At 38.4% G+C, this 26,703-nt stretch overlaps 3 protein-coding genes and 1 long non-coding RNA gene across 6 annotated transcripts; 2 read left to right on the top strand and 2 right to left on the bottom strand.

The window, feature by feature from the left end:
• Positions 1 to 724: 724 nt before the first annotated feature.
• On the bottom strand, positions 725 to 9,170 carry dnajb14 (DnaJ heat shock protein family (Hsp40) member B14). Its single transcript, XM_003452219.5, has 8 exons — positions 9,012 to 9,170; positions 6,386 to 6,560; positions 3,489 to 3,634; positions 2,829 to 3,017; positions 2,483 to 2,568; positions 2,231 to 2,340; positions 1,769 to 1,941; positions 725 to 1,681 (listed from the first exon to the last, which is right to left on the bottom strand). The coding sequence occupies exons 1-8, from the start codon at positions 9,142 to 9,144 to the stop codon at positions 1,557 to 1,559; spliced, it is 1,137 nt and encodes a 378-aa protein (XP_003452267.1). The 5' UTR covers positions 9,145 to 9,170; the 3' UTR covers positions 725 to 1,556.
• Positions 9,171 to 9,331: 161 nt separating this feature from the next.
• LOC102078802 (uncharacterized) lies at positions 9,332 to 12,717 on the top strand. 2 transcript variants are annotated; one of them, XR_003220550.1, is made up of 5 exons: positions 9,332 to 9,454; positions 9,580 to 9,624; positions 11,966 to 12,074; positions 12,325 to 12,483; positions 12,577 to 12,717. It is a non-coding gene; the product is annotated as an uncharacterized LOC102078802 (long non-coding RNA). The 2 variants fall into 2 exon arrangements; XR_266779.3 differs by lacking the exon at positions 9,332 to 9,454 and having other exon boundaries at positions 9,510 to 9,624.
• LOC100693456 (tetratricopeptide repeat protein 39B) lies at positions 9,623 to 16,313 on the bottom strand. 2 transcript variants are annotated; one of them, XM_003452269.5, is made up of 18 exons: positions 16,185 to 16,313; positions 15,638 to 15,669; positions 15,352 to 15,468; positions 15,064 to 15,195; positions 14,897 to 14,973; positions 14,572 to 14,701; positions 14,360 to 14,465; positions 14,172 to 14,237; positions 13,700 to 13,808; positions 13,512 to 13,579; positions 13,362 to 13,421; positions 13,131 to 13,292; positions 12,939 to 13,030; positions 12,727 to 12,847; positions 12,538 to 12,649; positions 12,345 to 12,462; positions 11,456 to 11,572; positions 9,623 to 11,138 (listed from the first exon to the last, which is right to left on the bottom strand). In XM_003452269.5, exons 1-18 carry the CDS (start codon positions 16,212 to 16,214, stop codon positions 11,024 to 11,026), a joined length of 1,764 nt encoding a protein of 587 aa, XP_003452317.2. In that variant the 5' UTR covers positions 16,215 to 16,313; the 3' UTR covers positions 9,623 to 11,023. The 2 variants fall into 2 exon arrangements, with proteins under 2 accessions (XP_003452317.2, XP_019215521.1); XM_019359976.2 differs by lacking the exons at positions 15,352 to 15,468; positions 15,638 to 15,669; positions 16,185 to 16,313 and having other exon boundaries at positions 15,075 to 15,163.
• A 2,141-nt stretch (positions 16,314 to 18,454) lies between these two features.
• Positions 18,455 to 26,211, top strand: snapc3 (small nuclear RNA activating complex, polypeptide 3). The gene is made up of 9 exons (XM_003452218.5): positions 18,455 to 18,720; positions 19,737 to 19,820; positions 19,929 to 20,010; positions 20,189 to 20,293; positions 20,412 to 20,561; positions 20,724 to 20,806; positions 23,747 to 23,905; positions 25,025 to 25,132; positions 25,241 to 26,211. Exons 1-9 carry the CDS (start codon positions 18,488 to 18,490, stop codon positions 25,386 to 25,388), a joined length of 1,152 nt encoding a protein of 383 aa, XP_003452266.3. The 5' UTR covers positions 18,455 to 18,487; the 3' UTR covers positions 25,389 to 26,211.
• Positions 26,212 to 26,703: the final 492 nt, after the last annotated feature.

The raw sequence follows: 26,703 nt of genomic DNA, 5'->3' as shown, positions 1-26,703 counted from the left end.
TACACATACTTCTAAAATAAAGTAAAATAAAATGCACTCACGGGCTTAATATAATTAATTTTAAAAAAATCTTTTACATAATATGTGCAAAGTATACAAGAGCTCAGCATGGTCTGCACAACACCTCAAACTTTCATGCAGATAGCCTACAGCAGCAGGTGCCATTCCTGTCACATAAGCACATGAAACTGTGCCAACAATTTTCACAGGCTCACCAAAATTGGAAAAAATATTGCCTGGTCTGATGAATCCAAATTTCTGCAGCAGCATTTGGATGGTAGGGTCAAGAATTTAATGTAAACACCACAAAAGCATATATTATTACTATATTTTCTTTGCACTCCCTTAGTGCCAACCTAACACCACAGTTCAACTACCACAGCCTATCCGATAACCTGTTGCTGACAGTGTGTAAATATTGGGTCCAACCAGATTGTAGCTAGTCTACATCTTTCACAGAACTGGCCCCGTGCAAATCTGAAGTACCGATCAAACGCCTGACTGGTTAAGCTTACTGTCAGTTGTAAAATACATATGTAGAAACTTAACATTAACCACCACTGAAATCCCAATTTACAAACACTGTATTAGGTTATGTGAAAATTATGTGAGGAAAGAAATAGATCCATTAAAACTACAGACCACTTGATATATGAGAGGAAGGTTTTGTGCAATTTAAACCAACTTACGCTTCAACATAATTGAAAGACAGTTTCATTCAGGATATGTTAATAATTTGATTTTATTTAAATGATCAGGCGAGCACTGAAGAAAAATCCTTTTCCTTCTATAGTTACTTAAATAACTGCATAAACTTTAAACATTCAAAAATGAAAATGTACAACCAGTTATGAGTAACAGTTTCACTGTCCGTTCATCTTTAGTTCCAACCAAAGTCACATTTTAGACTGGACAATATAAAATGTTCTCTAGTAGCAAAGTCAGTGATAACTCTTCATGATCCAGTGATCTTCATCCACAGGTGGAGGTGAGTAAGGAGCAAAGACAAGCATTCGCTCTCTTTTTTTTCTTAAATGTGATTGTTGAAGAAACTGAATTGTGTGTGGGGACAACACCTCCAGGTGAACTTATTGTTTCTCATTTGATGTTTATGACAAGCAGATGATGCCAGAAGCAGCTTGTTGGTCTTACAACACTAATTTGCTTGTGCAGAATGCCTCTCAGGTTGTCACTACTCAAAGCGCACATGCCTTTTACAATCAAGTGTCCTTTTCTTTCCCATTTTAAGGAAAACACTTAAATAAGAGTTGTTTTTTTTGCGTTTGTGTTTTTTAAAAAAAGAAAAACATCTGAGACTTTCTATATTGTGTGTAGATTGGTCGATTACAACATAACAAGGCGATTCCAAGGGCCAGAGTGGAATGTGGAATGAGGAAGAAGAAAAGTTAGGAGGATGAGAGGAGGAGGGGGAAAAAAAGCACAACAATAGAGCTAAATTATGTCTTCAAGTGCCCTAAAGTTTGAAGACTCTTCATTAAAAAAAATGAACATACATCTCTATTCATATAGATTTACAAGACCTAAAAGCATCCATTTCATCCACCTCTGAAGAGGTTATTTAGTCTGTCCAGCTCCCTGCAGTTATCCATGGTCATGAGTTCTGCCTTCTTGCGCATTCGCTCGTCCCGGTATACCTTAGCGGCGTAAAGCAGGTCTGTTTCTGGATGAGACAGGGGAAGAAACTGTGTCACATTTTTTCAAGAGCACAAACTATTCTGAGGGTGAATTTATAACTGTGGTTACTTACTCGTCTGTCTCTCCTTCCAACAATTATTTCTGACATTTGATACATAGTCCTCCTCTACATTTTTCTCAATTTGCTGCAGTGCTGAGCCCTTAAACTCTGACTTGAAATCTCTGGTGACATAGTAGTCAACATGCAGGTTTTCTGTTTGTCTCTTTATGGTCTGACCCGTTGACCTGGAGGAGATGGGAGGCACAAGCTTAGGTAAAAAAAAATCCTTAACAATGGCAGCAATTTCCACATATGATGACATATTTTGTTTCAAACTCTAAGAAGACAATACTGTGCGTGCAATTTGCCAATGGCACAGTTGAACTAAATTTTCAAGAAAGCCTACAAAAAGCTCAGATGAGCACAGAACATGTCTTACAAGACCACTTTTTGTGCTAAATTTGCCAAGTAATGCATGAAATTACACCTTATCAGGTATAAAGGTGTCAGTAACGACAGAGTGTGTGCACGTACGGTCTAGAATAGAGACTGTAGGGTGGAGGAGACACCATCATCTGGCTCAGCAATGACACCAAGATCAGGACCACGATGGGCATCAGCTGAATAAACATTGAAAAACCACCCTAGAGGCAAACGGAGTATGTCAAAATTAGTACAGAGCTTATAAAGCCATCAAGTATCAACAAAAATTGTGATAACAGAAAAGTGTTCAAAAAAAAAAAAAATCTAAAAATTTAAGACAGAAATTGTGAGCAGTCTACGTACATCTCCTCGTTCTTCTGTCCTCTCTTGCCTGTAATCCGTTTGATGGCTGTAGCTTGTCCTGCCGTTGGTGAAAGTGTGTGCATTGGCTGCAGAATATTAAAATATCACAGCTGAGGTCAGACACAAGGGTATGACCTATGTCACCAGGTACCCAAACAACCAGTCAGATTTTTAATATTTTGAACATTTTATGCAATTATGTCACATAATCACATTTCTCATATCTCCCTTACCAGAAATCCATACCAATTAAAAAATATATTAAAAAAAAAAAAACAACAACATTTTTTTAGAACAAGTAATTCTTTCTGCATTTGTGTCCTTATGTGCTGATGTGCACACTTACAGGATGGGAAGCCGCCTCCGAAGAACATGTTGAAGAGGTCCTCAGGAGTGATGTCAGCCTCGAAGCCCCTTTGGAAGTCAAAGCCTGCGCCACGCGAGTGACTTGGGCTGCTCGGCTCCTCTCCTCCTGTCAGGTCATACTGCCGTCGTTTGTCTGCGTTGCTGAGTACTCCATATGCATTGCCAATCTCTAGAAAAGAGAGCAGAGTTAGTAGAATAGAGTTAGAAAATCTCTTCTTTTCCTTTTCTTCCTCCAAAAATGTTAGATTTATTCAATTCATTTTTTTAAATATAGCACCAAATCACAGAAGCAGTCGCCTCAAGGCACTTTATATTGTTGATAAAGGCAAAAAAAATTATTGTAGAGTATATTAGAGTGCCTCAACACTGAAGAGCTTAGGCTACCCGCTTTGACACTGAATTTGCATCATTTTTAAATATCACCTCAATGTTTTAATCTCCCTGCTTATGCCCACTAGTTGAACTATGGTTTTGTAGACTTTTTAGGAAATCTGCAGGAAATTCAGTAGGCAAAAGCAGCGAGGCTACAAAACTCAGAGCAAGCAAGTAATTCCTTTGAACCAGAGGTCAGCTCTACACAACAAACAGTCTCCATCACACTTTCAAAGTCACATTTCAAAGCAAAATATAACAAAGTTACTTTTAAAGGCCTCTGTTGCTCCAGGTGCATGGTTTTTGTCTGGATGAAATTTGAGCGCTAGTTTCCTGTAGGCTTTTTTAAGCTCATCATCACTGGCTTCTTTGTTGACACCAAGCACTTCGTAGTAGTCCTTACACCGCTTTATTCTGAAAGACAGAAACAGAATGTGTGAATGGAAAAAAAAGCTTTCAGATTCACACGGTGTCTTTTCCTGTCACCTTCTGGATGAAGCAAGAATATTTTGTCACTAAAATATTAATGGCCCTGGCCCCAATCGATCAGATGTGTGATATTTAACCACAACTGAACAGCTGAGAGCACTATTAGCCTTTTGATGTCACAGCAGTGATGTTTCCAGCCTTTGTGGTTTCTGCACACATGATTTATAAGGGCCTGGTGAGAATTCATCATTTACACTGTAAATATCTCAACATTCAAAGCTTTTCATAAGCATACAGTACAAGATGAGGAATCCATCTTTTATACTTTGCATGTGTAACTGTGGGTACCAAAACCTGGCTAAATAATCAAAGATGACCATATTGAAGAGCTAAACTGTTCTCAGTTTTGAAATGATGCATTTTTGAGTTCCATATTCAGAAAACATTTCTGTGCCAGGAGCAGAGGTGGTGCTCCTTTACATGTTGCAGCACAGGCAGAGAAATACACAACTTTGAGCTCATCTGTTATTTTCTGAGTCCGTTATGTATGTCAGCAGCCAAGCTGCCACACATCAGGTAAACCAAGTCATTCAAATGTATGTTTGTGGCTAAATGTTTTTTGTGACTTTTTAACTGCAGGTGTGATGATAAAATTCATCTAAAATTGTCTGAGCAACTGAATTTTTGTTACATAGAAATTTACGTTTCCAGAATGCCTAAACTTGAAGGAGTGGGGTGGGGTGGTAATACCAGGACTGCTCAATTGTGGCAAAACAATTTTGTGAAGTGGAAAGCCTTTTCTTTTTAATTAGTTGGATCACGACTTGATTCAATGAACTTCTCAAATTCAGGTGAATAAACTAAACAAACAAATGTTAAGTGAACTAAAACTTATAAAGACTGGCAAGGAGAAAATTGGGCCCAACTGATGTAGGATGTTTGAGACCAATACCGGTGCTGATATTTGGCCATTTAAAAAGCAAAAATTGCGATACATCAGACAATACAGTTTTTTTTCTTTCAAACGCATGAAACATGAAATGATTTCCCTAACATTTGTTATGTGTCCCTTATCCAGTTACAGTCTGCCTGTTACTGACACATCAGCTGGCTGTTCCGTTTGTGAAAACAAACACGTGTTGCCAGCAGGGAAGTTGCAGAGTGTCCTCTGGGTCAGCGGTCCCCAACCTTTTTTGCACCACGAACCGGTTTATGCCCGACAATATTTTCACGGACCGGCCTTTAAGGTGTTGCGGATAAATACAACAAAATAAAACTAGTACCGGTACCGAAAAAAAGAAGATTTATTCATAACACACATGAAAAGACCCAGGAAAACCGAATTAACGATAAAAACGATCACAAAATAACGCTGAAAACCGATAAAAACCCTGAAAACCCATACATTTCACACCTGAGCCTCAACTCTCGCGGCCCGGTACCAAACGACTCACGGACCGGTACCGGTCTGAGGCCCGGGGGTTGGGGACCGCTGCTCTGGGTGACAAACTATGTAATGTGATCACTCAGAATATGACTAAGAGGACTGCTCATTTTTATTTTCATGTATTTGCTGTTTTGAAATGCCCATACAATAGCAAATATCTAATATCGGCTGATAATATCAGCCCACATATATATCGGTCTGGGTCTACTTTTTGCAGATATGTGCTGACAGGCAAAATGAGAACATAAAAATGCTTTTATTCACATTTTCTTGTTTTAATTTACGTAATAACACAAAAATTGTGCTTGACACTAAAATTCAATTTTATGCACAATTATTTGGAAAGTTACTTTATTTAAAATGTAATGGTTCAATCCCAGTCTGCTCGCCAAATACTGGGCAAGTCTCCAATGCATTCATCAGAGTATGAATGAGTGAGAATGTTACATAGAAAATTTATCTACACTTATGTAGAAAAAGCATAGGAAAAAAAGTCCTTGTGTGAATGGGTGACCAAGACAAGTGGTATAAAGCGCTTTGACTGCTCAGAGTAGAAAAGCACTACGTAAGAACCAGTTTTAGACATACAGGAAAGAGTAAAAGTAAATAAGAGTGAAATAAAATAATCAGTTGTGTTTAACTGGATTTTAATAAAGTATATGATGAAATTCTCACACCTTACTAATAATGTTAGAATTCAGGGGTATTACCAAGCTCACAAAACAGTGACTGGAGTGGAACTACGGATGAGGTCCCAAAAAAAGACACTTTTAATATACACTAAGTGTACAACCCTTGTTTCTTTTTCCTAGAAACTATGATGCAATATTTAACTCACAGAAGCCTCCCAATGGATTTAACAGAAAAGCACAAGGGAGAGAGTGGCTAAGTTTAAGTGGAATACGAGCAGCATGTTTATCCTGCAAATAAACTTGAGTTGCCATAAACATCTTTTGAGGATATGGGTAAATGTGCTGTGGATAAAATATCTGCTTGTCTTTCTCTTTGTTTAGATCTAATGTTCTAAAATTACAGCTTGTAAAGTTACCTAGTATCTGCTAAATACCTGCCTATTCCAATGGGAAACCAATCAAGGTGAAGAAGTTCCCATAGCAGTAGCCATGTGTGCACAACACTGTTGAGACTATAGTGTCCTATCTGTCCTCCTCTGTTTAACCAAGAAACACTGGTGCTGTCACAAAGCCAACTGCAGCAAAGCTGAAGAGCACAAAAATAGCCGAGTGAAGTGGGACAGATTTTAGTGGAAAACAAAGCACAGCGAGTCTCACCTTTGCACGCCGTCAACCTGCTCTTTGGTGAAGCTTTTAGGCGGGTCGCCTGCTCCAGATTCTGGGTTCTCTCGTTCTGACTGAGTACCATTGGTTTCTGAGTTTTCCGCTGGTCTCCTGCGATATGCGCCATTACCTGCTGAGCTCCCATTCCTCATTAAAGCATCCAACAAAGCTAAAAGAAGAGGGAATAAAGACAGGTTAAAAGACAGAAATGCTTTCTGGTGTATTACGTTCCCACACTTTTAACAAACTTCCCAAAGTTGAGATAAAGCAAAGATAAAATATGAATTAAAGACTTTTAATGCTGCTTCTCAGCGCTATCAATTCATGTAAATCAGATTTTTTTTAAATGCATGTTATGTTTTTGCAAATCATGCATAATCCTCAACAAGACATGAACACCAGACCTGGTGAGTGAAGTGCAAAGACGTGCAAACAAAGTAACACAGCAATACAGCACACCAATTATCTCTGCCTCTGCACCAGCATAAAAGTTTTCAATTGTTTATCAATGCATTATTCATTAACATCCCTCAGGAAATGTAAGTCCTCTATATGGTGCAACATTCCCCAAATTCCCACAGCCCTCTCGGCTACCAAATATGATGAAAACAGTGGATTCTTTAGTGTAATCTTCTGTTGAGCCAATTTGTGCTTTAGTAATGTGCTTATATTTTGCAGCTCTGGAAATTCACAAATATAAATTTACATTAGCCAAAACTTAATCTACCTACAGTGGTGTGGCTGAATATTAATAATACTACATTTATATGCATTTTTAAAAGCAATATTCTCTTTAATGTGAATAAATGCACTACAGAGAGTTGTAGCCATAACCCCCATGAGATTAGCTCATGCTAAACAGCCACAAGCAAAGCTGCAGTAGCAATATCAGGGGACCTGACACATTACTTTACCACATTAAGGTTAAACCCATCTACAAACTACATTTGCGGTGCTCATGAGACTGTAAACCCTCTCCATGCAGCTCCGTCAGGCCTTCACTATGAATGCAAAAACATTTCACCAGCGCAATAATAACCCCTCCCCTCCAAGTCAGCCTTTTTAATAGAAATTCCTCGCATACTCAGGATTACTTCAGCCAGCAATTTTTAATCTTTATCAGTAATTATATCAGTGCGTGAGCAAGATAACAGCCAGGGACTTGAGTTCCAGACTCTGTCGACTCATCCTCAAACACAAAATCCACATTTTCCTAAACAGTATGGCTTTTATTCTTTAGCTGCACAGTTTAAAACTTCATATTTGACTTCATTATGCCATTTTATAATGCGCATAAACTGTTAGCTACACAACTTTGTAATGTTCTTCCTTTTTAGTGCACATCTTGTACACCAACCAATTACTTTCATTACCGTTTTAAAGTTGTAATTTATTTCTTTTCTAATGTGTTGCTTTGTCACAAAATTAGATTTTTTTTAATTCCCAAAAGCCGATGTTATCCGTTTTCAGAGGTTGTTTCAAACATCCAAAGATAAGAAACTTTCAGCTCCTCCCTTATCCATTTTTAGTCTTTATTTTTATGCTGGATGTCGCCTCGTGGAATTGTGCCAGTAGTGGGGATTTTAAATGTTAGACTACATGGCTAACAAATAAAAGGCAGCAAGTTATCAAAGCTTCGTGTGGGCATCTTGAATAGTGCAGTGGTTAACACACACACACACACACACACACACAGCTAATGCTGACAGTGTAGGCACATAAATATGCAGACAGCTGGACACATTTCAACCAACGAGTTACAGTTTAAAAGCGGAGGAGTTACTAATTATCAGTTCCTCTATGTTGTTATGTAATCCCTCACAATGCTATATAATTAAGACTTTTTCTAAACTATAATCCAAAGCGCTCTCAATCTCATCCTTATTACTGGTTTACTGTCATCTCACAGGCGGTCGTGTGTCCTAGATTAGCCTTCACTTCAAGCCTTTCCCTGGTCAATCATTCAATTAAAGGATTGACCGGGTGGCTGTGTGGCCTGGACAGCATGGACACATCGTCCTACATTTCCAGCTTCGCTCTTGCCCCCAAATCCCCAGATACTTTAAAAATGTGTGCCGAAATGAAGTGAAAGTGAAATAACAGCTTAACAAATAAACGAACACCAGCTTACTACTGAGATAAGACGTCACTAGTAGCGATAACTAGCCTGGGTCAAATTGAATGAATGGCTTGTTAGTGAATTGACGTTTCGTCATTTAGCTAAGACCTTTCATCAGTTAGAAGGCGTTATTAAAAAAAAAACACGACGGGATAATAGTTAGTTATTAACTTAATGTGACCATACAACTATAAACTCCATTTTTTACTGATAAGCCCAAAGAAAAGCGCAAGCTAGGTTAGCTGTCAGGCCACATCTTGGCTAATTCAAATGTGTGTTGCTAATTTTGCTGTGTATAAACCATAGCGCAGTTTTGATAAACGTTAAGTAATATGACAAACGTTTGACACTGTTACATACTATTCAACAGATGGCCTGTGACGAACCGATGTAACCAGATGTTAGCTACATGCTAACACTTATACAATATCAGCGGATGAGGAGCAGGTTGTTCCTTCGCTTGGTTAGCTAAACGTACAAGTCAGCCACAAACAGCCTTACCTTTGGCTTTCTTAGTCGGATACAGCTTCTCTGCTTTGTTGAGAAACTTTAACGCTTTCTCCTTATCACCGGCTTCGAGAGCTTTTGTTGCTATATTTATACATTTTTCTGCTTCGTCTCTGTTCCCTTCCATCTTCTTTCCTCTTCCTCCCCCGGCAGTCAGCTGAGCACCTCATACCACGTGGTCAACGGCACTGACAGCAGCGTCAGTCAGAGGGTTACTGAGGCGTAAACCTCACAGAATATCACAGAAATCTTTTTTACTAGCATAACATGAATATTTTTGGATATCAATATTATATGTACACAATTACCCACATTAAGGTTAATTAAAACAAAATCAAAACTTGAGTTTTGTTGTTATACGCAGTTGGTAGGGTCAGAATTTGGCATGAACAACACAACACAACAAGGATCCATGTTGCCTTGTATCAAGTTTTCAGGTGGTGTGAAGGTTTTAGCTATATTTTTTGTTATGGTTTGGGCAGCTTAGTGCCACCTGAGTACGATGTAAAAGCCGAAGCCTACCAGCACACAGCTGATCATGTTCATCCGTTTATGACCACAGTGTGCACGTCTTCTGATGGCTGCTTCCAGCAGGATAACAAGCCATGTGAGTTCAAATAGTCTCAAACTGCATTTTTGAATATGACATTGAGTTCACTGTAGTCAAATGGCTCACACAGTCACCAGATCTAACTCTAAAGGGATTTAAATCTGGTGACTGTGGAGGCTGTAACCAGCTGTGTTAATGAGATTTAAATTAGTGCCGAAAAAATTGGGGGGGGGTGCTAACGTTTTTCCCGGTATATGTGAGAAGACTTTAAACTTTCAGTCCTCATTTTTTATTATTATTATTATTTTAATTATTACACATGTAAACACAAACATTTTACAATTTAAAAATTGTAAAAGAAGCATGCTCAGGTCATATTAATATATATATCTCTTCTCTTACAGGAATTATTCTTTTAGCTGCTCCCTTTAGGGGTCGCCACAGCAAATCATTTTCCCCAACATCCTCTTCTGTCACGCCAACCCCCTTTCTGTCCTTCACTAGATCTAAGAATATTCTCTGTGGTCTTACGCTTTTCCTCCTGCCTGGCACCTCTATCATCAACATCCTTTGCATATCAGCTATCCCTCCTCTGGACATGTCCAAACAATCTCAGCCTTGCCTTACTTCATCAACCTCACCTATACTTTTGTATAGGTGATGGATTTGGGAATCGTGTATTTGATCAAAGGCTATTTCACCTTCAGTGATCAAATGCACAAACACCACTGCTATATTTTCACAGAAATTTTCACTTAACTTGATCTTACTGAGATTAAATTCCCCTTAAAGAGGCCCGAGAACAAGAAACATTCACACAAACACAAGCAGCAGAGAGGATTGTGAACAATATTGGTAATATTTATTCTGAAAATGCCAATTCCAGTACTTTGTTTCATCTGGCACTCAGCTATTTACAGAAGGACGTTGGACCTTAGAGCATGACTGGGCTGCACTCTGTTATACAAGCATGTAAGCTGCAATCATAAGGGCAGACTAGGAGTCTTTGTTTACTTGTTTCTCATTTAATTATAGACTAAATAGGTTATATTTTCATAAATACAATGACACACAACAAAAAATAAATAAATAATTTGCAGATTTAGCATTACGTCCAGGTGAAGTGAAGCACAGGCAGGGAGTGAACCCTTAACTTATTTGCAAAGTAAACCACAGCATGCTTTGGACAAACACCCAAGGGGACAGGAAATTTAGACACAGGTTAGATAAAAGGTTCATATTTTCAAGTCTTTCTTAGGTTGCTTGTGTACTTTGCCTGCAGTTTGAGGCATTTAGTTCATAGCATACAGTCTACGGCAAGATGGCCAGTCTAGAACTTCCCTAGAGCAGAAGACCAAGGACCTTCAGAGTTGAAGGCAACAGACAATGATGAAACACAGTAAACCATGTCAGGTTTAAAGCCCTTTTTCTGTCAAGTTTCATGTAATGGGATCGCTTAAGCTGCCGTGCGTGATGGTGGAAGTTTGGCTGCAAAGGAGCCCATGGTGTTGAGTGCTGCATGGATGCGGAAATGCAGCCTTGACTCCATGTTGTAGTCCTTGTAGTTCGTCCTGCAAAAGAATAAAAAGAGTCAGTAATATGTAACATGGCAGCCGGTTATAGATGTTACTAGAACAAACAGGTAGCCGTTGTGTTGCATGTGTGGGTTTGTGTGGTTGTACTTGACCGAAATTCAAAGTGTAATTACTTAAGTGACTGGTGAGTTAATATAGCAGACTTCCGGTCTTACTGGCCACTCAAAGTGCTTTACATAACAACTCAAACTTAAAACATCTTTTTGAAATGTTGTCCATTGTTTTTAAGGTAACATAAAAGTTTATTTTTATTTAAATTAAAAGACAGTTTAAAATGAGCTGAAAAGACTTACATGACATTTTCCATTACAGCAATGGCCTTGTTGATTTCACCTTTCTGCTTGTGCAATAGGCCAAGCTCATACATGGTAAAGGGCACCAGATAGCTATCATGCTTGATATCACCATCACTGTAAAAAAAAAAAAAGAAAGAAAAGAAAAAAGAAAAGAAAAGAAAAGAAACTTAACAGGATTTATTTTTAACACCACAGAGAGGTAAAATTGTCCAGATGAGGTATTTATGCATCAATAATCAGTAATCAAGCAGAAAAACCAGCTTTATCATCAGTTATTAAAACATGTAATTAAAATATATTGCGCAACATGCCAGTTATGCCAGTTGTGTTCGTCCTTTTTAAGAGTCAGGGATGACCAGAAACAATTAAATGTTGTTAAGGGGTCAATGAGGAGTTAAAAAATGTAAATAATATGCCTGTTATTTATGTATTGATGCGTCAGCACATCTACCATTCTGCCATTGATTTTCTGTCATTAACCTGCTCTCTCCTCTGATTCATCCCCAGTGCTGATTGGTTGCAGAAGGCTCACTTGCATGCATCCTGATAAACTGGCACATGCCTCGGCTCTCTGTCCCTCGCTGGCATTATTCCGTGGCTTTTGGGGTTAGTTCAGGTGAGAAGTGTGAGATCTTGTAACTATCTATGTCACCATTATTAAAAGTTTCTTGAGCTGCAGCAGTGTTGTAACACACCACTTTAAAATTAGGAATGAACTCACACTAGATATCTCTAGAAACCCTAAATGGGACAATAAACAAAATCAGCTCTTGGAAAAGTAATTCTATTGAAGGGATTGTTGAAGTAAAATTTTCTGCTGAGGACTTTGAGTAGACTCCCACTCTAATGCTTCTGGTGCATTGCAGTGACATCAAGACAAGCTCACCTGGAGATGACGCGACTGAAGCAGATCTCAGCCTGGACCAGTCGTCCCAGATTTCTTAAGCACAGACCCTTCAGCAGCTGGACGACACACTCATCGCCCGTGTGGTACTCTGATGGGTCTGCACATCACACAGTAAACTGTAAGCCTTGTGTCAGTATTAAAAAACACCCACTGATTAGAAATTTTTCCTCACTTGGATCATTTCTGAGCTGCTCTTCTGCTTTCTCTAAAGTTGACAGGATTCCTTCAGTCAGCTCAGGTCTTTTGCCCACTATTGTGAAGCCATTCCACACATACATCATTTCCTGCGGTAACAGATGATTGTTGCTTACAAATGCAAAAATAAAAGACACATCAGTTCACTGGGAGAACGTGTCCTCACCAAAGCAGGAACGACAAGTTTCACGGGTGTGGAGGAGGAGTATCTCTGGGCCTTCTTCGCTGCAAACTTCTCCGTTGGAATCGACTTTCCAGCAAATCTCAGCCTGAGGCCTTCCACCTGCCTTCAAACCACATTTCACAGTGACTTTATTTATTAATTCATACAAGCTGAATGGTACTGTTAGTATAGTTATCATTTCCTTCCTTGCACACCTGAATAATTCCACCACATTTTCATTGAGCTTGTTCACTTCTTCCTCTGGCATCATGCTCAAGATGGCAGCTTTCTGAAATACATAGACGGCCTAGAGGTGGGAAAAAAAGAAAGAAACAGAAAGGTTTCAATAGAGAAAAGAATCAGTAATGTGATTACAAGGTAAAGAGAGATATTGTCACATTAGATACCTGGGACCACTTGTTCTCCTTGCTGAGCAGGTTGGCGTATCGATAGGCCTCAAACCAGTTTTGTTCAAAGGAGTAGACCCACATCAGCTCCCAGTAGCACAGGTGGTGAATCTGACGCCACTCTTCCTGCGACGCAATACATGCCAAGAACCTCTCTTGGGCCTACACAGAGCAATAACTATATGAGTTAAAGTTCTATAAATACATACATTAGACATCATGAGTACTTACAAATGTGAAGTTTCCTTTGAGCACAGCAATCCTTGCACTGAAGAAATGCATGAGGGCCCCCTATAAAGGAAAAAATGTCAGAGTTTTTACACTACAAAGGCATTAAAAGGTTCATATCTGCACGAGAAGTAAGGTACACCCACAACTCACATTAGGAAACTTTTCACAGTAGGGTTTCAGCAGAGCCTCACATTCACTGAGGTTTACATCAGCAGTCCCTTAAAGAATCATTTTCACATTAATTAAAGTCAAATGAATGATAACTTTGGTATTATTTAAGATTAGACACGATTTTTGAATTTAGGAGAAGCAACAGCCCCAGCCTACAGTGTGCTCACCAAGTATCACTGTGATGTAGAGCTGAAACATCAGCAGAGTGAGGGTGCTGAGGATGGAGCGCAGGTTGTTGGTAGTTGCTCCCTCTCTCAACTCTGACAAACCCACTTCCTGTGAGACAGTTCAGTTCTTCTTTAAACTGACAAAATATTAATTGGGACAACTTCTTTGGGGCGCTCCCATTTGGACTCGTCAACACAGATAACTGGCCTCCGTCAAACCCCATCCCTAGATTCCTCTGTCACACCAACACTCTGCATATCCTCCTTCACTACATTCATTAAACTCGTCTACCTTCACTACAGCTTCACCTTTCCGCCTGCCTCCCTCTCCTTCACACACATGTATTCTGTCTCTACTGACTTTCATTCCTCATACTCAATTGCATAGCTCCACTTCTCCAGACCCACTTCCACTTGCTGTCCAAACTTACTGAGTTCTCTGTTGGTATGGTATGTATGTGGTCTCACCTACCCTGTCTCCAGAGAAGCCCAAAAACTCCATCAGTTTAAGGACTCTGGATGGAAGCAGAGACAGCATCTGGTAACAGAAAATATAAATAAACATTAATATAACATTGTTACTAAATAGCTTAAATAAAACTATTTGTAATATTTTAGAACAAATCTCTCTCTCTTTTTTAAACTTTTTGTAGCTCTCACCAGATTGAAGGATCCGATTCCCATGCTGACCCCACCCCTAAAATGAATGTGTGTGCTTCTCTGTTTTTCCTCATCCTTTATTACTTTTTCCATGGCCTGGCAATCCCTGGTTTGGAAAAACATATTTATATTAATTCAAATAATAAATTATGTCTTTAAAAAAAGTTTTTGGTGGCCATTTCCATTATAAACACCTCCTCCAAACTTCTTACTTGTAAAGCTGATAACTGTGTCGGATTTTCATCCCTCCTTTGATGAAGCCTATTATGCTTTCATCCAGGAACGTGAGGGCAGCTTTCTGCAGCAGGACTTCAGCATAGCACAGCTCTGCATGCATCTCTTCTGATAATGAGAAATGCAAAATCATGTTATGTGTGGGAAAAAAAATTACAAATGTCTGTATCTTCTCTTTTTGTTTGTGTGTTTAATAAATGGCAGATAAGGTGACACAGCCATTAAAATGTCACGTTTCACCATGGTGATCAAATTAATTAATTCGCCAAGCTGTAAAGTCAGCAGATACAGTAATTCACTCGCCTTCTGTCAGATTGTCAGCTGGTTGTCTGTACCAAAGGTTAGCCAAGCTTTCCATTAGTCCAGTCTTCTTCCGAAATCTAAAGAAGTTAAGAAACTGATTTTTTACAACCCAAAGAGATCCTAAAACTTTACACATTATCAAATAGTGGTTCTAATTATTGAGATACCTCTGGCAGACCTGCAAGGATTCTCTCAGTGATGTCATGGCAGCATCCATGTCCTTTGCATCAAAAGTCATGGCGGCCTGCATCACCAGAATGCTACTGTAGCCCATCGCATGGTACATACTTTCACTCTTCCTAGAGGATATGAAGGCAGCAAAGTTTGGGGATTTTTTTTTTTTTTTGCAAATCCCGAGTAAAAATACAACCTGTATCCAAACACTGTCATAATGCTCCAATACATGAACAAATTAAAGGGGACATAGTCAGGTTGTTAGAGCAACAGTGACTTACCAGGGTTTTAAAAGAGCCAGTGCATCGGCAAACCTGTTGTTCAGGAAGAGATTGAGGGCAGTGAAGCATTCTTTCAATGCTGTCTCCAAACCCATTTTAGGCAATTCTTCAGGCAATCTGAATATTAATAATACATTTTTTTTTAAAGAGTCAAAAATGAATATTCAAAATCAAAATAATGACATAATGCAATGCAATGACAATTTTGTTGCATAACTCTGAAATATGAAGGATAAATGCATCAGAACTCTTACAATAAGCAAATTCATTGTATGATGTCACTTACATTGCATCCTCATTGGGCTGCTTCAAACCCACCTGAAAACAAGCAGAGACACTTGAAATCAAAGCTGCCAAAATGTGTACCTTAGCTTTTTCATTCGTTTCAGTTCTAGATAAAAAGCTAACTTTCTACACCAGAGCTGATGTTCAGTGTGTTGATTAAACTGCACAGTGAAGCCCTTTGCCACAGCATCTTAAACAAATGAAACAATCCTGAGTTTCCTCCAAGGCTTTTAATACTGGATTTACTGCAGCCTGTAAAACCCAGAGGGAAGTAAAAGTAACTGAGCTCTTTGTTCTCAGTCCCTGGTCCTTAGTTATCTTGTCAACATGGTTTCATTATAGGAGAAAGAGCCTTCACTTACGTTTGTTCCATCTTTACTACTGGTGTTATTATTTAAAAATCATCTAACTTTAATATTTCAAAGTAACATGCAAAATAAAAGTTAAAATAAAAGCACTTAAGCCAGAAACAGCCATTAAAATTCACTCACCTTTAAAAGCTCGCCTCTTTCATTACATTACTTTAGAGAAACTGTGAGGGAACCTACCTGTTGTACTGAATTGTCTTCACCCTCCATTTGATGCTTGAGTTAAATAAAAAGCAGTTACACCAAGCCACTGAAAAATAAAAGGTCTGATATCTTTCCCTGTAGCAATAATTCAACAAGTCTTAACACTGACTCCAAGCGCAGACTAACGGTAGTTTGCCATTTATAAGGTAAGAAGTTGGGTGTGGCCTGGATTTTTAGGACCAGCCCACAAATTTGCCTCAAAGCATTGCAATACTGAGATCTTTAATTTTTCTCCTTAAAAGCACTCCTTTTCCTACACTGAAAGGAGTGACATTAGACATTTTACAAGTAAATGTACTGCTATATTTTCCTGGATATTCAGTGAATTAATGTCTCAACTTTTGATCTGACAATCAGCCCCAGTTTGACTTTGTTATATATCAATAGATGAGCGATAATAGATAAATGAATCTGAGCGAAAAAGGTAACCCAAAGAAAAGGTGAAAAGGAGATAGTCAAGTACAACTTATCTCAAAACTGTATCAAGTGCATGAGAATGGGAGGCGGAGAACCCGAGGAAAACCTTTTCCCATACAAAAGACCATTATGTCATCTAGGGGTACATCCCTCCAGCTGTTCCCCATGCAGCTGATGTGGCGTAAATTCACTGTGGCAGTACGCAGGGTGTTTTACTTGGAATGGGTTACCATTTCTGATTATCTGCATGCATGTGACGTCCCTGCATAACTAAATCACTTCTGCGTTTTTTTTTCTCCTAATTTCTCATGCTGCACTACACCCCACTGTGACAAAGTGAGCTGTTAGGAGACTTTTCTACTCACCACTTGTCTAATAAGTATCAACATTTTATACCAAAGCACGTTATTCTCTACATGTACGTTTGCTATGCTTAGCAAATGTACATTGCTTTACTTACTATACCATTTTTGTTTTTTCCCCCAAGCATTATGTTGCAGTCAGAATCAAACAGTCAGCAGATTAAAACAAATATTCAATCATATGTTGCTTTATATTTTATTATGTTGCATATTTAACCAATTTGTTCATACTTATCATTCTTTCTTTATTCTGGTTACCATATAGGCCAGGTGTGGGAAAGGGGTCTGCCCAGACTTTTAAAGTGCTGATGATGTCTGACACCCCCAGGCTAAACCAAGAGGAGGGGTTTTTTTTCCATAGGAATGTTTTCTTTTGCTTGTCTCTTGGATTATGGAGTGACTTGTCGAGAATATTTTCTCATATAGAGCCATTTAACTGTTTAAATGGGTTAATCAGGAGAGCAGTGAGCCTTTTGTGATTCTCGGCTATTTGTGTTGTGTTTTAGATTCAGCAGCTTAAGCTAGTGGTACAGGCTAGACAAACTGAAGGTGAATTGACAGTCCTATATAGTCAGTCTCAGCTTGGTTCAGATGAGGGAGGAAAGGTGAGCTGTGTTGCACAGTTCATGTCATTTTTGGTTTTTAGTTATTATGAGTTAGTTTGGGATGGTTTGGTTTAAGTTTCACGTTATGGAGGTAACTGTAAATAAACTGCTTATCTTTGGGAACTTAAAATGTTTGCTGAGTCTGCTTACCAACCACCTTCCTTGACTCTTAAGCCAGGCTACTTCACACACATTCATTCAAGCTTCAGAGAATCGATCTGATGGAGTATTACAGCATACTAGAAGAGCAGTCCATTGATGATTTAATAAGGAAGAAAAAAGTCAAGGAAGAAAGAAAGGAGGCCTAAATAGCCTCATTCACATAAATAGGCTGTTTTAATACAAATTTAGCCTTAGCCTTTCCTCTAAATTTTTTTGTTGTACTGACATTCTTGTCCACAACAGGACTGTAATACCATGTGAAAAATTTACAGAAAAAAAAAGCAAGTACAGTAAATGTAGATACAGAAGGGTGCAGAAGAATTGAACTACCCCTTGAGGCTTTATATTGTGATGTAGGACAGAGGTGCAGCAATTTGCTGAAACATGCACAAACACATGGAAATACAGTATATGAGACAAAAATTGAACCAAAAATGTAGTATTTAGAGCCTTTACCAGTGTCCAAACCCTGGAGGACTAATGCTCAAGATCACTTTTAATAATTACAACGAAGTCTGGCTCCTTGGAAGCAACATACAAATTAATGAGGGGTGGCTCAGGAATTTTGCACAGTACTATATAATATATGAAACAGATGTTTGGAAAGCCGTTTGTTGGTTTTCTTTTGTCCTATATTTTTCCCGTTTGCCTAATCATACAAGGTTCAAACGGCACTGTAGCGCTAAAACTACATATCCCAAGATTCTCGGCGCACTTTTGGGTTCCGGGAAACATGGCGGCGTCCGAGCAGACGACAGATGCAAACACGAACGTCCCGGAGTACGAATATCCCGATGTTAATACAAAACCATTTCATATCGGCTCTTTTAAAAAGGAGTGGTTGAGCAGACTGAAGCCGAGCGACTACTCGTATGAGGAGGCGGACGAGGACGCATTTCATGCTAACTTTGCTAGAGAGATGGGGGTCAGTGCGGAGACCATGGCTGAACTTAAGGCTGTGTGCAGGTAGCCAAGAGCAACATTTCATAAACGTTTAGACCAGGCATGTGCACCATAATAATATGTTAATGGTAATGAAGTTCAGTTGCAGTAATTGTAATGGTAAACTGGTAATAAGAATACTAGTTAAATTACATAATGAGGTGTAGTAGCTAATAGCTGAATCCAGTTTGTCCCAAAACAGGTGATAGTAAACACACCAAACGTGGAGGTGGTGTGTAACATTTATTTATATAACTCTATAAATTAAGATTTGCAGATCGTCCCAAAGTGCTGCAGAAACATAAAGTACCGTAAAATACAACAAAAACCACCACGTGGTCAAACATAGAGGGAAAACAACTGCAGAGGTTGGCGTAAAGACACTGAAATATAGAACAACGTACATGTTACGTTCAAGTAAGTCGTGTAAAAATGTCAATTACAACTATAGCTTTTTAGTTTATGGGGTTAAGTCAGTCGATGTCGTTATAAATTGATCCCTGTTTCCCTGATTAGTCGTATAGTTTGTAAAATCTTTATTATAATTTCCATAAAAACTAAATTGATGTTTTATTTTTTGGTTTTGATCCAGTTAACAAAAACGCTATTAATTTTTCTTTAGCGAAATGAATGAAAATATAAACTCCTTCCACAGTCTGTAAACTAAACAGAGATGGGCCGATTTATCGGCTGTTATCCTTTTTTGGTGACTAAAATGATATTTATTGATGACAGTGGGTGATGTTTATTTATTGTGTCTCATCAAGTTTGTGGTCACTGGAAGGTTGCGTTTAAAATAAATGATTATTTCAAACGTTGATTTCAGTCCAGGAGTTTCACAGTAGGCTCATCAATTAGTGCAAATTCACGAACACGAATTGAGCTGCAAGTAAAACGATGGCTGTTATGAAACAAAAGGTCAAAAAAAGTCCTGTCGATTCTGATACTCGCATGACTCTCACCTGATAACTCTGTGAAGATGATCTCTTCTTGTTACCAAAGATAATCATATGACTTTGTTTTTATTCTTTCTTTTGAAGTGTTGATTCGCTTCGATGTCATCCTGAAGATCAGCAGCCCGACACAGAAGTTGTACCTCCAGACCCCACATTAAGAACACTAGTGTATGACCTTACTTCAGTTCATACAAATGAAAAATGCTTGTCAACGATTGATCAGTATCGTGATGCGATTTTAAATGTGATTTGTTTTTTCTTTTCTTTTTAATACAGGCAAAGGAAGGAGAGGCAAGACCACAGAGCTTCTCTTAAAAAGATTAAAAAGAACAGACATGACCTCTATGCAGATGAACTGGTGGGTGAATTTAGCTAGGGACTGAGATTACATAATTAACCTTTGCATTTACTGTTCGCTCTAAAGTAGGTGTAATTTATTATCCCCTGGGGCTTCTTGACAGGTTCCCAGACATTTCTAGTTCTCTCTTTCATCTTGTATCTAAACGTGAGGCTTGGTTCTCTCTCTTATTTTTCAGGAGCGTTTAACAATTGGTAGGAAACCAGAAACGGTGACTGACATGGTCCCCGAAGGAGAGATCATTCTAACCATCAATGTCTACTACCCAGCTGTGTTCGACAAAGTGAGGGTTACATTTTTTGTTTGTTTGTTTCTTTTGGCAAAACTGTTAAAAAAAAAAAAAGCGCCACAGTCTTGCGTGTTGTTGTTGAATATCATCTTTAATGGCGCATTTCCTGCAGTTTAACTACATCAGACCCCACATGACTCTCCTGATGACGGGTTCCCACAGCTTGGCAGAGCTCAGGGATGCTGTTTGCTGCGTCAGTGACTTGCAAGTGTGCGGAGAGTTCAGCAACACGCCTGACGTGGCTCCAGAATTCATCAGCAAGGTAAATACAGGACCCGAACAGAACAATATCGCCGTGCTCCGTATCTAAATGTAACTGTTTCTGTGCATTTAGTGTGACTGGACTCTCATACATGTATGTATATATTAAAAAAATGCATCTGTTGTAAGCTAGAGAAAAATATTTTGATGTGCTCTTTTTCAGGATCATTACAAGTCAGCTTTCTTCTTCTTTGAAGGAGTTTTCTACAATGACATGCGGTTTCCTGAGTGCCAGGACATCAGCTCGTAAGTACCTTCTGCTTTAGGAAGCTTTAAAGATGATGCATTTCTTAACCAGGACTTTTACAACTGTTGAAGGCAGCAGACCTAAATCTGTAGAAGGCTGGTATTAAAAACGGGCCTCTTATTTATTTATTTATTTATTTATTTATTTATTTGACCAAAGGAAGTGGTCAAGTTAATGTAAGCAAGACTAGCACTAACATTTTCATTTGTTCATGTTGCTTTTCCTTTTGTCATGGGTTGATTATAACAAAGCAAGCAGTGACTCACTCACTAGACAGTTTAAAGAGAGATCATTCAGTTTATCATTTATTGCAATCTGCTCTTATTTAGAGAGTAGAACATCTTTTTATTTCACCTGCACAGGGCTGCCAATCAAAACAGCTATCACCTGCACTCATGTGTCTCCTCTGAAAATGAAATGCAACATGAGCAAATGAATTGCAAATGTAATAAGGCTGACCTAGGAAAAAATGTATCATAGTGTAACATGGAAGCTTTCCTGACATGGCCCCCTCAAGATGCTTAACTTGAACAAATTTAGCTCAATCATTTCATATTAACAGTCCTGTCTCCACAGTGGCTGAAAACCCTTAACTTCTTAACAAGGCTTTCATTTCAAAACACTTGCAGGCATATGCAGCAATCGCTAGATTGGATTGTTTTTTCCAATTATTCATTCGTCTGTATGTCCAGTCATCCATTTTCTTATCCAAATCAAGGTTGCAGGAGGTTGGCAGCCTGTCCCAGCTGTCATAGGGTGAGAGGAAGGGTACACCCTGGACAGGCTGACAGCCTGTCACTAAGACAGAGAGACAAACGACCGCTGACACTTAACCAGAATAGCCATTTTAACCTAACATGCCTCTCTTTGGACTGTGGGAGGAAGCCAGAGAACCTACATAGGCAGAAGTAAAACCTCCACACAGATGGCAGCAGTTGGCCAGTGATTTTGAATCCAGTACCTTCTTTCTGTGAGATGACGGTGGGAGTCAGTGCTAGTCTGTGCTAACCTCTTCTGTGCCACCTTAAATTTGTTCTCAGTTTTTATTTGAGTAAATTGCAAAAATGGTTAAAAAGTCTTAAAGTATAGCTTTGGGTCCAAAACTGAAAATTACTCTTGAGCCTTTGAAAATGAGAGACTTTGTATAAAAATTACTGTAATTCCTAAATAGTTAATAGAATATATTTATTCAGCTCCTTGAGTTAAACCTGAAAGTCTGCACTTCATTCATCTGCATTGTGCATTGGTGCAGAGGCAAAAATACCAAAAATTAGGTTGCTGCCCAAAAGCACATGGACCTAAATGTCTGAAAAGAATTCCAAACAATAAAATTATTAGATCTGTTTAAGTAAGGTTTAATAATTCTACAGTGCTCAGCAGTTTATAAACTGTGTCTAAGGAGCGACATGGGCTTGGAGCTGAGAGCCATGGAAAGGTTAGTAAAATGAAATGGATTCAAATATCTAAATGTTGGCTTTGGGCAGGATTTCTATAAATACCAGGTCTATTAAAGAGTTCTATTTAATGATTTGTTAAATAACTTGAAACGCTCCAATAATCACTGTGATATCTGCAGCTTATGAAAGCGGATGATAATAATAGAAGCTTGAAGAGTGTACTTAGTCTGATCGTTGCAAACTGTTCACATTTATGAAATGTAAACCCGTCACAGTAAATAAAGAAGACAGAGTTGTAGCGGATTTGATATTTTTAGTGTCTTTATTCATTGGATTGCAACCCACGGTAATATCGATACAGTCGTCTGTTTCCTAGAGACATAAATTCAGTTAAAATGATGAATGAGGATGCGATCCCGAGAAATGCTCAGCCCTTTAAAGTGCATTTTGGTCTGTTGTGTAGCATTCTCATGAAACTTGTTAAAGAACAGAAGCAAACTGTAGATTTTCTTTAGTTTAAGGTCACAAAACGTTGCAATCTACACCTCAGCACACACTAAGCCACTTTACTGCATTGTCCAACAACCTTCCAGCTGATCGTCTCAGATCTGACAGAGGAAAGTTCTACTTAATAGGTCCTTTTTGGTTTGTGCCTCCTCCCAGGATCCAATCAGGAACATTTTTTCAGGTATAATTTTTAAATTCCATTTTCTAAAAAACATTTTAAGCTAGGTCAGTTTTGTTTGGTGCTATGGCTCTGTGAATATTGACTCAGGAGTGTAGTTCAAATTAACATCGAATAAAGGATGCTTGAAGATATTTGAATGCCGGCTTGCAAATAGCAGATTTGGAGGCCTGTAAAAAGCACAGTTTTGCAGTTAGGATAGAATTGGACTGAGATTTTGAGATATCCAAATGTTTTTTTGGGGTCGGTTTTTTGTTAGAAATCTATGTTTTGCATAATTTATATTAAGAAGTGTATCTTTCCCCTGGTATTTTTTTTCAGGCTAATCTGTTATGGTGAGGTGGGGAGGCGTTTAATGAACTGAAATGACTCGTCATCTGATATTTGCTGTGCTTTTAATAAATCCAACACTGACATAAGCACTCTTGTGCAAAATTATGTATCATTCTGTGAAATAACCATGAAATATAAGCCAAATATTATTTTATCTTTTTATTTTCATCTCAGTATCTCAGCTCACTTTTATAATTTTTTATCTTATCTTTAATCTTTTATTATTATTATACTTTTCTGTTTAGCTGTGACTTTCCACGCTGCCATCTCTTTGCTGCTGCTTTTTTTTTTTTTAAAATTTACACTTATTTTACCTTATCATATTTACTCTGATTTCAGCTAACCCTAATTGTTTTCTGTTTTCTTTTTTTAAGCTACAAACTGTTCTTTGCATAGATACTGTTTGTTAAACATTTGCTGTGTTTAGCTTAATTTTTAACTGTTATAAAAAAGGGGATTTGCCAACTTTTGGATGAATAACGGACATCTTTTCTCATCTTATCTCCTCTTGCTTTATGATGCAGGACTACAATTGAATGGGCTAAGTCCCATAACTTCCCATCCTACAGCCAGGCCAAGATGGAGGACACACTTTTAGAAGATCTGAAAGTCAAAGTGGGATTCCCGTATCTCTACTGTCACCAGGGCGACTGCGAACATCTGGTCATCATCACAGATGTTAGGTTAGTGCTACTCATTGTTTAGTTCTGTGATCCAACTTCTTTACAGAGCCCACTCCAACTCTTGCTCAGTATTGGCTATAACTATTACAACCTCGAATGACATTTATGTCATATTCTGTTTGGGGCTGTCAGTCAAAACAAATTACACAGGGATTGCGTTATACACCTGCTCCTCTGTTCAGCAACAGTTAAATTACAGCTGTCTTTAAGATGAATTGGTACAGTAATAATGAAACTAGGCCCCCTGAAGTTTAAATAACTGATTAACTGGTTTTATTTCATGGTTCTAGCAGTACTGTTGGCTCTACCAGGAAGGAGGCTTAGGAAGCTTACTGAACCACTACATAAAATCAAGAAGGATTTGGCCCACTGTGTCCTGTGAACATTAAATGGATAGATATCAGCTGAATAGCTGAAGGTGAAAGTGTTCAGTCATTAACATTTACCTGGTTCTTTCCTAACGTCTCGCTCAGTAGCCAATATTTATCGGCTACTGGCAAAAAAATTTCAACCATGTCAGGGGAAAACAGGAGACAGTGTATAAAGCACAGCTTTATACACTGTCGATAATAAGTCACAGTTGAAAAGTTCGAGCTAAAGTCATCGAAATGTTTATCTTCTGTTAGTCCGGTAATGTATTAAGTTTCCAGCTCTTGTTCACAGTAAAGTACATCCGGATAATCACACAACCACAACCAAATAACCATGCAGCCAAACAGGGTCATTTTAGCTTATCTCAGCTACTCATGAATAAGATGCTTGGTATGAATAAGAAATCCGCATGCCTATCTGGTTTGAGTTAACATCAAACCCTGTGCTTAATAAACCGTAAAGTAATAAACTGATTACTACTGTAGTGCAGGAGGTGGATTTATCAGCTGCAACGAGATGCAGCTGACAATCCCATCTGACAATGCGTCTCATTGTCAGATGGAATTTAACATGTCTCACAAGACTAACGGATGCGTAGTTGTCTTCGAGCTTATGTAGCGTTGGCGTAAGCAGGGCGACCGCACATAAAAGCAGCTCCTGATATCATGAATGTGAGACAAATCTGTGTGCCTATCGCTCACAGCCTCTGAGAATGTCGTCTTCTTCCCTGCTCTTTACCCATTACAGACTGGCCCACAAGAACGACTGTCTAGACAAGAATCTGTACCCACTGCTCACGCACAAGCACAGAGTCCTCACCCAGAAGTGTGCGGTCTGCCATGTCTTCATTGGAAGGTGAGGAGACATCAGGCGCTGCATTAACAACGGAAGCTTTGTGTTATTATCATTATTATTATTATTATTATTATTTTTAAAGGCTGATCACGTGTCCCGTCTTTCTAGATGGTATACCACCAACGACCAGTTTGCTCCGAGCGACCCATGTCTCTTCTGTGACAAATGCTTTCGTATGCTGCACTACGACGCTCAAGGCAATAAACTGGGAGAATTCTTGGCTTATCCCTATGTGGACCGGGGTGCCTTTAATTAATGATTCTCATGACTTATTGCTGTATAATACAGTTATGTGGTTTATATTTCAGAAAGAAATGTTCTGATACTTGCAACGTCATCAAAACTGTTTTTTTTAGGTTTTGATTTTCCTCTTTGAGCTAAACAGTAACATTTACTGATAAACAGTTCAGTTGACAGCAGCACAGTCAGTTTAATGTTTAGCATACTTGTTTGTTTGTTTTTGTGAAGTTATTCATTTTTAAATGCACAAAACAGCTTTTTGATTGATTGTGATTGATTGAATTCATTAAAAGTAACCGAGTTGTTATTTTTGATTGGTGGACATTTGTACAGCTTGTTTAACTCATTTTGATGTACTTCAAATCAATGAGGGTGACACAGATCAGAAACTTGACCTTAGTGAGATGACAATTTTAAAAGGCTGTCTATTTGTCACCTTTATACTGTACTGTGCAAAAGTCTTGAGCCGCCCCTCTTTTCTTTCTCATTTGTTTGTATTTTTTTTCAAGTTAGTCAAACTTTGTCATTTTTAAGTGGTCTTGAGCAAAGCTTTGTCCAGGCTTTCTGAAAGTGATTCAGTGTTCTTTGGTCTAGTCTTTGTACAGAGGAATGTTTTCTTTTAAAGCTACTTAACGCTGATCTATGAATCACTCAAGCATGAAAAAGTCACCAAACACATGAGCCAGTGTTGTGTACGCATAACAGATAAATGCTTGATTTCATTTGATTCCTTGATTTTTTTAGTAGTTTTGCATATCAAATTTTATTGTTAGAAAAAGGTAAACAGTAAATACAAAATGCATTTTATTAATATGTATTAAATATGTTCTTTAAACAAATACATTTAATATTGATTTAGTAACAGGGTTCGTGCGGGTGCTGGAAAATGCTTGAATTTTAATATTGTTTTTTTTGGTTTTTGGTTTTTTTTCACCTGTATTTCATTCACCACAAATAACTATCTGATTGAATAACATACCTGGAGGTCATCATGGATAAGACAAGGACCAAATCCACCTGAATAGTTTGCATAAAGGATTTGCACCTTTTCACAATGGGGGACTTTGCGCAAGTCCTAAATAATTTTTGAGTATGTGTACGTTACACATGCTAATTTTTAAAGTTATTTTTTTGCTAGCTAGCAAACTCATGGGATAAATTATTGAAATGCACTGAGTGTGATGCAGTACAGCAGCGCTTTTATGGCAGTTAGTTATGGCATGGTAATTTATGGAATATGCTGTTAACTACATAACTAGCCAATTAAAGGCTAAAAGCAAAGTTGTCACCAAGTAATTAGAATACTGTTTATATTTTTGTGTATTGCTGCA

This window comes from Oreochromis niloticus, linkage group LG6 (genome assembly GCF_001858045.2).
Source record: "Oreochromis niloticus isolate F11D_XX linkage group LG6, O_niloticus_UMD_NMBU, whole genome shotgun sequence".
NCBI classification, from domain to species: Eukaryota; Metazoa; Chordata; class Actinopteri; order Cichliformes; family Cichlidae; genus Oreochromis; species Oreochromis niloticus.
This window is presented reverse-complemented; position numbering and strand designations above follow the sequence as displayed.

Excerpts from the sequence above, each read along its gene's own strand:
- LOC100693456 (XM_003452269.5), bottom strand. The coding sequence starts at position 16,214 with ATGGAGGGTGAAGACAATTCAGTACAACAG. Across the intron at positions 13,422-13,511 it reads ACTGTGAAAAGTTTCCTAAT|GGGGCCCTCATGCATTTCTT; the intron begins GTGAGTTGTGGG and ends TTTCCTTTATAG. Across the intron at positions 11,573-12,344 it reads TTCAGTCGCGTCATCTCCAG|TGATGGTGATATCAAGCATG; the intron begins GTGAGCTTGTCT and ends TTTTTTTTACAG.
- snapc3 (XM_003452218.5), top strand. The coding sequence starts at position 18,488 with ATGGCGGCGTCCGAGCAGACGACAGATGCAAACACGAACGTCCCGGAG. Across the intron at positions 18,721-19,736 it reads GAACTTAAGGCTGTGTGCAG|TGTTGATTCGCTTCGATGTC; the intron begins GTAGCCAAGAGC and ends TTTCTTTTGAAG. Across the intron at positions 25,133-25,240 it reads TGCCATGTCTTCATTGGAAG|ATGGTATACCACCAACGACC; the intron begins GTGAGGAGACAT and ends CCGTCTTTCTAG.
- dnajb14 (XM_003452219.5), bottom strand. The coding sequence starts at position 9,144 with ATGGAAGGGAACAGAGACGAAGCAGAAAAATGTATAAATATAGCAACA. Across the intron at positions 3,018-3,488 it reads AGCAACAGAGGCCTTTAAAA|AGATTGGCAATGCATATGGA; the intron begins GTAACTTTGTTA and ends TCTCTTTTCTAG. Across the intron at positions 1,942-2,230 it reads TACAGTCTCTATTCTAGACC|GTCAACGGGTCAGACCATAA; the intron begins GTACGTGCACAC and ends CATCTCCTCCAG.